Genomic DNA, 13,469 nt, shown 5'->3' on the forward strand with positions numbered 1-13,469 from the left:
CCTTGATTTCCACCGGGCCTGCATTAGGCATCGGCTCCAGCAGTGCAGGAGGGAGGGGAGACGGTCCTGCCAGATGGAGTCTCCAAGGAGAGTTGATCGAGTGTTCCAGGTGCCCCGCTGTGGAGCGCGCCTGTGCCTGCAGCGGGGCCCAGGCTGTGGAGAGTCAACAGGCCCGGGGACGTGAGGGCCACGGGGCAGGGAGGGCAGGGGCCGGAACCTGGAGCCCCGTGCCCCGCCGCCAACAAATGAGGACGTTACTACTGGAGCCGCTGCTGGGAACGGGTTCCCAAAGGGGATTTCCAACAAACGCTGAGAAGGGATGGCGGGGCTCAAAGAGAGGTCAAGGCGGCGGAGAGATTTGAGAGCCATTTGACAGAAGAAATGTGGAGCCGTGCTTTGCATAACAGAGTTGACTCCGCGTGCCGGGAGGGGACCCGTGTGTCTTTCGGCGGCCGGCCGCTGCCTCTGAAAAGCTCCGCACAGCTGGTCCCCTGCGGTCCCCACCCCTTCTCAAGCCCCGCACTTTCCGGCACGCAGCGCATGCGCACAGCTCCCTCCACCCTGGGCGCCGTTCCTCGCTGAGCCCGGACGGGGCGGCCGCGCAGACGCTGCGCAGGGGCTTCACTTTCGTCGCAGCCCCGGAGTCACCCGCGCGAGACGCGGTTACGCACGGCTCGGAGTCGTCGCGCTGGCGTGGTAGCCGCACCTCCAGAGACACGGGAGTCAGGCGGGGAGGACACAGGGACGTGTGCGTGGGGCTCGGGGGTAGGGTCGGGGGTCGCTGACGCCGCGAAAGCTTCACCGTCGTGTCCCAGAGCCCGTCTGCCGCGGGCTCGCGTCCAGAGGCGCAGGCGGCTCAAGAGGGACCGGGCTGCCCTGGGGACCCGACGGCGACCGCGAAGCTAAAATCGCGGCCCCTCGAGTCCCCGGCGCGGGGCTGCGGTCGCCCTCGAAAGCCGGGCAGCAACACGGCGGGGGCGGGCGGGAGCCGCTTCGGGTCTGCGCCGTCCCCCCAGCCCCGCGCCGCGACCCGGGCCCCGCTGCTTTCCCATCCGGCTTCCCTGCGCGGGGTCCCTCAGCTGTCCCCGTCGGGCGCCGGGGAGGGGCCCGGGGCGGGCCGGGCCGGCGAGGCACTCCGCCATTGGCCGGGCGGCGCTGGGGGCGGGCGCGGGCGCGGGGTCGGTCCCGGGAGCGCGCCGCGGGCCCGCAGTCGCCGCCGCCGTCCCGAGAGCCAAGGTCCCGTCGCAGAGCCGCGCCCGCCATGAGGGAGATCGTGCACATCCAGGCGGGCCAGTGCGGGAACCAGATCGGCACCAAGGTGAGCCGGCCGGGCGCCGCCTTCCCTGCGGGTGGGCAGTCCGCGGGCCCGGGACCCCCACGACCGCCGCTCTGAGCCCCGCGGTCCTCGCAGCGCAGGCCCGCCCCGCGCGAGGCCCGGGGAGACAGCGTGTGCGGGGCGGCGCGGCCCGGGGTGGGCGCGGGTGGGGACGCCCTGGGCTCGGGGCTCTGACCGTGTCTCCCCCCGCCTCGCCCTTCCCAAGTTTTGGGAAGTGATCAGCGATGAACACGGCATCGACCCGGCCGGAGGCTACGTGGGTGACTCGGCGCTGCAACTGGAGAGAATCAACGTCTACTACAATGAGTCATCGTGTGAGTCGTGCGGCCCGTCCCCGCCCGTCCCCGGCTCTTCCCCGCCCGTCCCCGCCCTTCCTGGCCCGTCCCGGAGCGGGCGCTCGGGGCGCCGCCTGGCGCGGGGCGAGCTTGCTGGAGGAAACGTTCTCCCGGGGGTAGCTGGATGCGCGGCCACACCCTCAGCCCGCTGGGGCGGGAAATCCGCCGTCAGTTTATTCAAACAGGCCGGATTCGGGTCTGAGATCTTGAATGAGACAACCCGGTTGTGTCTTGAAATCAGCTTAGTGGGTCCTGTCCAGCCTTTTCTTTCTATTTTTAAAGAATGGACCGAAACAACCGAATAGAATAAATTAGAGTGTTTCTCAAGATTCCTTGAGAAAAACAAAACTTTTTTTCTGCAGTTTAAAATGTATCTCTTATTGGGGATTCTTGGCTAAAAAAATTGAAAAACTCTCTTAAATAACTCTTCTGGTCCTCCGCAGACCTCCCCAAAGCCTTTACACTCCCCGAAAGTAAAACTACAGACAGGTCTGGGTAACCAGTGGAGAAGTAAAAATTCCAGGCTTGGTTTATCCAAGTTTGGGGTAATATCACTCCTGTCCTGGATACCTACATATATGCATATTGTGACTGTATGTAAATATCATTTCTACAGCAATTTTTATTATAAGAAGGGTACCTGTCCTGAATAAAACAACAAAAAACTAAGACTTTGAAAGAACACCCAGAAAATGACAGGTGCTACCCTTGCACATACGCCGGAGATGTATTCCCAGAGAATACATAGGAGATGTGTTCTCAGTTTTTTGGGGTCTTGGACTGCTTGTCCGCACAAGAACTGAGAAAAGCAGTATATGTGAATCACTGAGTTTTATTCATTCAAACAGGTATGGCAAGAGGCCTGGAACACCAGGACACAGAAGATGAAACTTCTAGAAGGCACTAAGGAAAATTCCAATATACATTACACTTCCTGTGAACACTTTGGCCCAGCTTGGCTACATCCCTTCTTCAATGTAGTGGTGTGCACAGCAGGGCAGAAGTTGTAGAGCAGTGTTTCTTTGGAATCCTTTTAACCCCTTCCTCACTGGAAGCAATTTCTTTTCCAATTGGCATCAGAGTGCTTACAAATAAAAATGCAACACAGGAACACTTATAAGTGAGAGTGTCTCTGGGGAATGCCAGGGGAATGGTACCTGTACAGAGGTACTCAGACTGCAGCTCGAGGTATGTGCGCATGTGGGGGAGGTGCCAAAAAGCAGAAAGTGTGTCACAGCAACACAGCAATTTGCTGCAACAAATACAGTTTATTTCCATGGAGCTAAAAAAGTAAAACTTCCCAGCAGGAAAAAAAGTGTCAGGGTAAACTGGAAAAAACAGTAGTTAGGAAGTCAGGAGACCTGATTTCTCATCCTGCCTCTTCTGGAACTTCCTCTGCTGGTTCACACCTGTGCTGGTTCCTCCTCCCAGTTTTAAGAGTCTGATTCTGAGGAAGTCATGGTACCCTCTCTGAAAAGACACTGGTTCATCTATTCCAGGTGGTTCTAGCTGGTGGGATTTGCTAGGGGGAAGTCAGTCACTCTAGATATCTGAAAATAACTCTCATGGGTGGGCTTTTTTTCCCTCCAGCTCAGAAATATGTGCCCAGGGCTGCCCTAGTGGACTTGGAGCCTGGCACCATGGACAGTGTACGATCAGGGCCTTTCGGGCAGCTCTTCCGGCCTGACAACTTCATCTTCGGTAGGTTCCAACTTTCTTGCTTATTTTTTATTTTAAATCAATTACTTTCTGTGTAAGATTAAAAACATCACATGGCATAGAAAAGCTTAGAATGGAAACCCACATTCCCCACCCCACCCCTCCCACCCCCAGCTGGGCTCATCACAGAGAGCGGCTTTAAGTCTTGATTTTTCTTTCAGGAAGTAACCTCTGTATCTCTAAATAAATGTCACATGAATCACACACATAGGAGATATTATATCTTCAGAAGTACTCACTCTTCTTAGTTTTTTGGAGTCAAAGAAACATAACACACCATAAATATAGCACACATCATGACCAAGTGCAACTGAGAGGCAGTTAGTGTAATGGGGAAGAGTCTGGCTATGCTGCCACTCACTGTGTGACCTTGGACTTGTTATTTAACTTCTTTGTAATTTAATTTCTTCATCTATAAGTGGACTGTCTACCTCTTAATGAGAGGTAAGGATTAAGTGAATAAGTGTTTAGAATGCCTAGTACACAAGAGTTTGATAAATATTAGCAATATTCCAGGAATGCAAGGATGGTTCAACATTACGAAGTCTGCTAAAAGAGTAACAGAGACAATAGAGACCCAAAAAATATTTGATAAAATTTAATATGTGTTCCTGATTTGTAGAGAACAAAAAAGCTATATAAGCTGGAAGTTCAAAGAAACTTCCTTTATTCAACCTATATCAAGATCATACTCCCTCATAAAACATTAGAAGTATTCCCAATAAAGTTAGGTGCAAGAAAAAGAAGTCCATTTTCTCTACTTTTATTCCACCGTCTGAAGGCTCTTGCCAGTGCACAAAAACCAGACAAAGAAAAGAGAAGCAAATCATGTAAAGGAAAACACAAAATCGTTATTGGTAGGTAGAATGTTGCTCCTGAAATTTCCAGATAGGCTATAAGGTGAAAAATGACCAGCACTTATAAGACTGATTCAGTAAGGCAACCAGACACAAGATAAAAATATTCAGAAATTAATAGTTTTGCTATAGGGTGACCAATCACCCTGATTTGACTAGACGGGGGAGGTGTTCCCCAGGACTCTGGACTTTGCTAAAAATGGCAAAGTCCCAAGCAAACTGGGACAAATTAAAAGCAATAACCATTTATAAAATACATTGGGAAAAATATCATATTCACAATAAAAGCTATACATACCTAGGGACAAAATTTGCTTGTAATTAGGGATGGGTGGGAGGCAATTAAAGCAAGATAATATTTTTCTCCCATCAGATTGGCCAGTATTATAAAAACTGCTAAGAAAGTGAAGGTGTTTGGGAAATAAGACCAAACAGGAGCATTGTTCACAGAACAACTTAGTAGATTCAGTAAATCTAGAATTTTGATCTAACAATTTTGGTTCAAGAAATCTATATGCAGAAATGTATCATGAAAATTGCAAAGTGGCCTCCAAAAGGGCTGAACCCGTGTGCACGCCTTCCAGCAGTGTCTAGAACTTGCCCTTGCTACCACACGGTGTCAGTCTTTGTCATTTCAGAGGCACTGCTCTCTCAGCGCTCTGTAGTAAAAACCTGACTTGGATAACATTAATATTCTGTATTCTGAGGAGAGAAAAAGGATGTGGCCCACTTTATACGGATCAGCCCTGGAGAGCTTTCTCTTACTCTTTCTCCTTCTCTAAGTTGGTGTCGACCCCCAGAAGCAGCAGCTTCTTTCTGGACCACCTTTCTGGGTTACAGTGTTAGTGTAGCCAAGAAGAAAGGGCGCTGAATTGGGAGAAAGGAAACTGGGCCACTAACTGCAGCTCTGTGACCTTTGGGTGTCACAGGTAACTTCTCTGGGCTTCAGCTTTACAGTCTATGAAATGAAGGGTCCCCAAGTATCTTGGGGTCACAGACTCCTGTAAGAACCTAAGGAAGCAATGGCCCTATCTCCCCCACCTCCACAGAAACACAAATCCTTGTAGAACTCTGCTCAGTTTCTTCCTTAAAAGGTTCAGTGGATCTCTGGAAAGAATCTGAGAGGATAGCTAGTTTCTTGAATCTGAATTACAGTTGGTGGAGTCTGCCTCAGTCTCAGTAAACTACCAGGCAAAATTAATATATTTCATCATTTTAAAAAACTGACACTTCTTTTTAGATAGGCAGTATATGCACATGGTACTCAGTTCAAAAAGGTTATACACTGAAAAGGTAGCCTCCCTCCCAGGAGGCCGGGGACTGTTGCCAAATTTGTGGGTGCCCTTCCTGAGATATGTATGCACTTTTAAGCAAATCTATGAATTTTTGTATATAAAAAGGATTTTAAAGCTTTATTTATGTAAAATATATACTTTTCCTCCTTCTAAGAATATGAAACAACAAATAGTAAAAGATAGGCATAAGTGTAGCAGTTTAAAACACAAAGCCAACCATGGACGTTAATTCAGTCATGGCTGAGAATTAATTTTAGCTCAGGGTTTCTGGCACCTACATGCCAAGAAGGAAGCGCAGCAGGTGACATGGTTGTCTCACAGACGGGAATGTACTGCTCCCTTAAAAAGGGAAATTCCCCTCCCCATTTTAAATTATTTGTATTTATTTTTAATTTTTACTTTGCTTTTTTTTTCAGCAAAAACTAATATAATCACATTATTAAAAAATTAAAAACTAGAGTAAAAAAGTTATTTCATATGTTCATTATCTCAGTATAATCGTTGTCAGCACTGAGGTATATTTTCACCTTTATTTTTTTCTTTTTGCTGATTTTCATTAGTTGTAGTCACCACATCACTTTGCATCTTTTTTCCACAGAGCACTTATATTATAAACTGTATTCCATGTTAATGTGTAGTTTCTAAAATCTATGATTTTTAATAGCTACATAATGTGTAATTCTTTACCTAATTTACAACTTTATAATGGCCAATAACCAGGGAGTAGTTTCTTTCCAATTTTTGCTCTTATAAAAGACTATTGTAATGAACATCTTGGCTCACAGAAAGTTGTCTGTGTTTTTGACTCTGATTTCAGGATAGATTCTCAGAAATGGAATTACTGGTTCAAAGAGTGAACATACTGAAACCTTTTATACATTTTGCCGTAGACGTTCTAATTGGATCAATCCACCAGCACTGTTGGAGAGCATAGATTTTGCTATGCTTTTACCTGAAATTAAACTTTTAAGGAAATGTAGCAACCGAATGCTTATTCTGTGAGATACTCAGTGCTTTAATAACTGCTTAATAAAAAATGTGAAAGCATCTCTAAATTTGGCCATTCTCTGTCAATGTAAGTTGACAGTGTGAAAAAGCCCTGTGCACACATGACTAGTGGGGCTCTCAGGGGGCCGAGCCCGTGGCGCACTCGGGAGAGTGCAGCGCTGGGAGCACAGCGACGATCCCGCCGCGGGTTCGGATCCTATATAGGAATGGCCGGTGCACTCACTGGTTGAGTGCCGGTCACAAAAAAGGCAAAAAAAAAAAAAAAGAAAGAAATACTAGTGGGGCTCTCAGGGAATGAGCCTGCAGCTCGGTGAACACTGTTCTGTGGGGAAGGGCGGTTGGCTGAAACGCAGCATGTGAACACACACACACACACCTTATTGCATTTTGAGAGAAAAACAGGAAAAAAGTATCCTATTCTATATTGTTTAAGATGTTCAAACTCAAAGGCCTAACATTGGGCTTCATGTCTCATTGGTATGTTTTATTTCTCAAAATATGTGGTAGGTATGTAGACATTCATTATATTATTTCTCCCGTCCTTTTGCATGCCTTAAATCTGTCATAAGAAAAATGCCAGATGTCTTAGAGGTGTCGTCATGGAAGAGGCCATGGCCCTTGCTCCTGCGGGTTCCTGGAGAACGTTTATAATCCCTTCCTGCACAGGCTGCCCTGCCTCAGGCCTGGCTGCGGGACTGAGGGCCCCAACCTAGGTGGCTGCCTGGAGGCGGCCAGGGCCTGGGGAGGTGTTGGAGTCCCAGCCGTGGTCTGGTCTTTATCAAAGTGGCTCATCACAAACTTTTAAGTTGTGAGAAGCTCAGTTCTGGTCACAGCAGCTTCAGCAATTGTACAGTTTTCTTTGGCTTAATTTAGTTTAAATCAAAACTGGGAGAGTGTAAGAGAAGTCTGTTCTTATCTTTTTAGCTATTGACAAATGGGATCAAAATGATTAAGAACAAATTAAGACAGACCGATGGTGACCATTTAGTTATTGTCCCTGTAAACTTTCAAAAAGTGCTAGAAATGACATTTGGCATTTAAACTGTCTCCAAAGTTGCTTCTTGCATCTTTGCTTGTCAGACAAGCATCCCTATTGATTCAGAATATTTGAAATTTTTGATAGGTTGTACTGACATGTCTTTAATTGCATCTTTTAAAATTTGGCAGTTTTTAATGAAGAATTGTAAATTGTTTAAATGAATTTGCTTATTTTGTGAAAGTAACTCATTTGTTATGGAGAATGGAAAGGTATCCAGAATGTATAAACATACTATATTGTTCAGCTAAACAGTTGTTTCGAGACATTCTCTATGAATATGAAAGGCAGAATTGTCTGTGGACAGGAGATGGCTCATCCCTCGTTGCTTATGGCTCACCGTTTCAGTGGGAGGTGGTAAATTAAAATAAACCAGTGTCATTCCATTTTCAGATATAGTTTGAAATGGTTTTAAAAACCTTCATTTAGATTAGTAATGTGTAATTTTAAAAGTGAAAGTTACCTACATTTGAGTTTTGAACAACATGAATATATATATATATATATATATATATATATATATATATATATATATATATATATATATATATATATATATATATATATATATATGCACACACATATATATAAGTACTTCTTTTTTTGTATGGCTGGCCGGTATGGGGATCCAAACCTTGATGTTATGACACTGCACTCTAATCAACTGAGTTAACTGGCAGCCCCTGAATAAGTAATTTTTTTAGAACTGTTTTTCTTAAAGAGCTGCTGGTTGCATAGCCGTCATGCCTATTCAATCGTTGCAGAGTTTTGTGGGGGAAGAAATGAAGCACCAGAAAAGTAAACTTTCCTTAAGCCTCTTTCTGTATTTGTAACTTTTTCTTCCAGATTCAGGGCTAGAAGAGGGGGCAGGGAGCACGCAGAGCCTTAAGACTTAATCCCTCCCCAGTGTGAGCTGGAGGTAAACCACAGGTGGACGTTCTGGGGACCCATGGCAGCCCCACTGCCAGATTTCAGCCTCATGCTTCACAGTCTGAAGTCACTGATTAATGCCACAACGTGTCATTACAGAAAACGTTCAACTTATGACCTCCAAATATTTAACTGGGAACGTCTGTTGCTATGAGACAGAGGCAAAATATTTTCAGAAGTCAACAGCTTCCTACTTTTGTCAAGAGCAGGGAAAACTTCATGTTTAATCATGCTATAAATATTAAGCAAATCGTGTGAGCTGGAGGGAGGGAGTCAGGCTCAGCATCTGTGTACACTGACAACCAGAGCGAGTTTAACTGAGTAAGGTTTTGTGTCTGCCTAATGCCACCTACTGTTTTCAGTTATTGGTTTCTGCTATTTTAAGAAAATAGTTCCTAGTCTCTTTGGACAATTGCACTCACAGTCTTTCCTTTGTAAAGGAGCTGCGTTGAGCTCCAAGTCCAAGGCTAGCCCCACGTATGAGGCTGGCCCCAAGTTTGTTTTTCCCAATGCCTGTGTTGTAGTCTGGCCTGCTGGGTTGGGTGGGGAGGGGGTGGAAAGGACTTGGTGGGGGCTTAGGAATGACAATGACCATTTTTGAGTCTGATAAGAGAAGGGGTCAGCTAGATTTCACTGTGCGACACAGCTGGGCAAGAAGAAAAAGCATCTCTGTGAGAGAGAATAGTCACGTTAGACAATGTCTAAGGCCTGTGGAAAACAGAACAAGAAAATGGCCACCTGAGAGGGCTGAAGTGGCCAGTGCCCATGGGGTGTGCTGCAGGTGTGGAGTGGGTGTCTGTCCAGCCCAGGCCCCTCTGTGCAGCCATGGGCCCTGCCAAACCAATGGCCTTGGTGCCTCAGAGAGGCCAGATGGGCAAAGACAGCAGGCATGCGAGGCTTAGCCAGAGATGTGGGGAGGCGGGGGCTGCAGGCAAGTGCAGGACTGCCTTGTCAGTTTCAGATGCCAGTTCTGCTCTGTGGAAACTTCACTGTTTCACACTTAAATGTGTTTAAAATCTCTGGAGATTTCATTACAGAGGTAAAATAAACTGCTTGCATATGCTTTTTACAAACAATACACAAGTATTGAGTGCTAAGTATACACTGTGAAAATGGAAGCCCTCATCTCCTCTACGGATGGCTCCAGAGATTTTATCCCCGAGGGGGATAACCAAAGGCTGTAGATGGTTGGGCTGTGTCCTGCTGACTTTTTTTCTGTGTACACATGCTCTTGGGCATACGCGCATACACCAAGTTGATTTTGTTTTCAGGGAATGGGATCATGCTACACATAGTATTTTGCAGCCTTTTTTGAAAAGTTCATTAGCATATCTCCAACATCCTCTGTCACAGTCACAGCACATTTCCAGTTATGTGTCATCCTTTAGTAATTCCCCCCTTACTGGTGATGTTGTGAATTGTTCCCACCAGCTGTGTGTAGACAAAAATCTAGTTGCTAACATCTTTGGAGTAAGTGGAGAGAGGTCTGTGCAGTGCAAGTTTTTATAACTTGAATAATAAGCTAAATCTGCAACCTAAACGTTTGATGAAGATACTGTATGTTTAAAACATTTCATTAAAAATTAAATTGACTGAGTTGTATTAGAATTAATATTTCAATTTTCACAACATTCTAACTGTATTGGAATAAACAAATTGCCTTAAAGTGAGAGTGAGAGGGCATTTAGGAAGTCTTGGTAAAGAATTTTTGGTGTACTTCATAAACAAGAAAAGAATTACTGATGTAAAGTAACGTGACATTGTTTTGTAGGTCAGGTTGTTTCTAATTCTGCTTTCCATAAATTTGAGTTATTGGCTGATAGATGATTAAAGATAATTTTTGATGATAGATCTTTATTTATTTTTGGCAAGTAACTCTGAAGATCAAAGAACTGAGTGACATTATAGAACATAATGCATTCCATTTACATACATATGTGGAGAAGATTTCTCAGTGTATATGTATAAATGAAAAAGAAATAGAACTGTGCCACATCTTGTCTCATTCTGGCAATATTTAGCATTCACCCTTGGATAAATGAACTCACTGAAAAAAATACATAGATAACATGTTTTAACAGCTTGTTATCATAGGAATTTAAAAACAATTTCAACTTAATGGATTTATTTCTGACATTTATATAGATTCTATTGGATATATTTAACGTAATGGTTTTTTAAAAAAAAGGATTATTTATAGTGTTCCCAGAAATTAAAATTATATCATTTGCAACTATTTGAATTTATGAAGAAAAAGTAGATGTCAACCTAAAAATGAATGAGAGGTATGTGTTTTGTTTTTTTTTTTGGAAGAGAAGATATTTGTACACAGTACAGAACTCAGAAAGCTCAAAGAAGAGGGGAAGGTAACATTTCCTAATGTATACCTTTTGTTCCCTTTGAATTCTACCATGTGCAAGAATTGCCTATTTAAAGATAAGAATGAAATTACCAGGTTTTAGTCCGTTTTGTGTTTCTATAAACAGAAATACCTGAGACTGGGTAATTTATAAAGAACAGAAGTTTATTTGGCTTAGGATTCTGGGACAGCTGCATCTGGCACAGGCCTCAAGCTGCTTCTAGTCATGGTGGAAAATGGCAGCAGCCGGCAGGTACAAGCAGATCACATGGCAGAGGAAGCAAGAGCCAGAGAGAAGGTGCCAATGTCTTTTAAACAACCAGCTCTCCCGGGAACTCATAGAGCGAGAACTCACTCATTACACCCCCCTCCCCCAGGGAGAGCATTAATCCATTCATGAGGGATCCGCCCTGATGACCCAAACTGCCACGTTGGGAATCAGATTTCCACGACTTTTGGTTGGGACAATGTGCACCATAAGCATTGACAGATATTTTGACTTGTCTAAAGAAGTCGTACTGGTTCACCCTCCACTAGCCATGTGGGTGGGTGGGTGCCTGTCTCCCCTCCCCCTAACTTCCCAACAGGGCATTATCTTATCGTTTCACACACCAGTTTTCCTTCCCCAGGCAGGAAGTATGGATGTCGGGAATAGTTCCTTCCTGCGGCGCCCTGTTAATCTGCCCGGACTCTGTTGCTTTGTTGCAGGACAAACGGGCGCGGGCAACAACTGGGCCAAGGGGCACTACACGGAGGGCGCGGAGCTGGTGGACGCGGTCCTGGACGTGGTGCGCAAGGAGGCGGAGCACTGCGACTGCCTGCAGGGCTTCCAGCTGACCCACTCTCTGGGGGGCGGCACGGGGTCCGGGATGGGCACGCTGCTCATCAGCAAGGTCCGTGAGGAGTACCCAGACCGCATCATGAACACCTTCAGCGTCATGCCCTCGCCCAAGGTGTCAGACACGGTGGTGGAGCCCTACAACGCCACCCTCTCTGTCCACCAGCTGGTGGAAAACACGGACGAGACCTACTGCATCGACAACGAGGCTCTGTACGACATCTGCTTCCGCACCCTGAAGCTGACCACGCCCACCTACGGGGACCTCAACCACCTGGTGTCGGCCACCATGAGCGGGGTCACCACCTCGCTGCGTTTCCCGGGCCAGCTGAACGCCGACCTGCGCAAGCTGGCCGTGAACATGGTGCCCTTCCCGCGCCTGCACTTCTTCATGCCCGGCTTCGCGCCGCTCACGGCCCGCGGCAGCCAGCAGTACCGCGCGCTCACGGTGCCCGAGCTCACGCAGCAGATGTTCGACGCCAAGAACATGATGGCCGCCTGCGACCCGCGCCACGGCCGCTACCTCACCGTGGCCACCGTGTTCCGGGGCCCCATGTCCATGAAGGAGGTGGACGAGCAGATGCTGGCCATCCAGAACAAGAACAGCAGCTACTTCGTGGAGTGGATTCCCAACAACGTCAAGGTGGCCGTGTGCGACATCCCACCGCGCGGCCTCAAGATGGCCTCGACCTTCATCGGCAACAGCACGGCCATCCAGGAGCTGTTCAAGCGCATCTCGGAGCAGTTCTCGGCCATGTTCCGGCGCAAGGCCTTCCTGCACTGGTTCACGGGCGAGGGCATGGACGAGATGGAGTTCACCGAGGCCGAGAGCAACATGAACGACCTGGTGTCCGAGTACCAGCAGTACCAGGAAGCCACTGTCCACGACGGCGAGGACGCTTTCGAAGACGACGAGGAGGAGATGGATGAATAGAGGCGCCTCCCAGCTCGGGGGCTCGCACGCTCTGATCTTTCCCTCACCCTGGGCCTCCTACCCCACCGCGCAGAGCGTGCGCTGGCCTGTGTGCAGCTGCAGACCCCTGGGGAGGCAACAAGGTTGGACTGTCTGCACTAAAGTACGTTAAAATAGCAGAGAACTGGCAATTCTACCTAATCAGAAGATCAGACTATGGAGATTTTCTGCTAGAGGACTTTAAAGAAATAACTAAGGGGCCATAGAGGGCTAAAGAAAGAAACCTCACCTACTGAGCGTTCGTACCTCTGAGAATTAGCAGGAGAGTTAGAAACTGTGTTTCATCCTTTGTGGTGAAGCCTGAAGCCGTGCAGTGTTGCCTTATTTGAATATGCAATATGGAACTTTGAAACAATCTATTCATAATAAAATATTAAATTTATTTGTTTCTTCCAGCCCTGTGCTTACCTAACAGAGAAGTTACTTTTCTTTGCAGTTATAAGGGCAACTAGATCACTGGTCTCTCCCTGGGGTGATCCGCCCCCTACCACCTCCCACCCCTAACCCCCAGTTTACTAAAAGAGAAGAGGAAAGGGCTTTTCTTAAACTGGAGGCTTCAAGGGTGGCAGCCAAAATTTCCCTGACCTTGGATGTAGTGCAAGCATAAACAAAAGCCCGTCTTCCCCATCTGCAGCCTCCATTTAATCCTTCCACAAAATCTTTCATCTTGCTGTGTCAGATCCTGGGCTGGGGGTGGGTCACCAACCTTCTTGCCAAAGGAGCCACAGGAAGTGCCATTCTACCTTCCAGAGGGACTGGGGGACCAGCAAGGGCAGCTTCCTA

At 46.9% G+C, this 13,469-nt stretch overlaps 1 protein-coding gene across 1 annotated transcript; it reads left to right on the top strand.

Moving 5' to 3' along the window:
• The first annotated feature begins 1,191 nt into the window (after positions 1-1,191).
• On the top strand, positions 1,192-13,068 carry TUBB6 (tubulin beta 6 class V). Its single transcript, XM_063076780.1, has 4 exons — positions 1,192-1,318; positions 1,542-1,650; positions 3,262-3,372; positions 11,584-13,068. The coding sequence occupies exons 1-4, from the start codon at positions 1,262-1,264 to the stop codon at positions 12,645-12,647; spliced, it is 1,341 nt and encodes a 446-aa protein (XP_062932850.1). The 5' UTR covers positions 1,192-1,261; the 3' UTR covers positions 12,648-13,068.
• The last annotated feature ends 401 nt before the right edge of the window (positions 13,069-13,469 follow it).

This window comes from Cynocephalus volans, chromosome 13 (genome assembly GCF_027409185.1).
Source record: "Cynocephalus volans isolate mCynVol1 chromosome 13, mCynVol1.pri, whole genome shotgun sequence".
NCBI classification, from domain to species: Eukaryota; Metazoa; Chordata; class Mammalia; order Dermoptera; family Cynocephalidae; genus Cynocephalus; species Cynocephalus volans.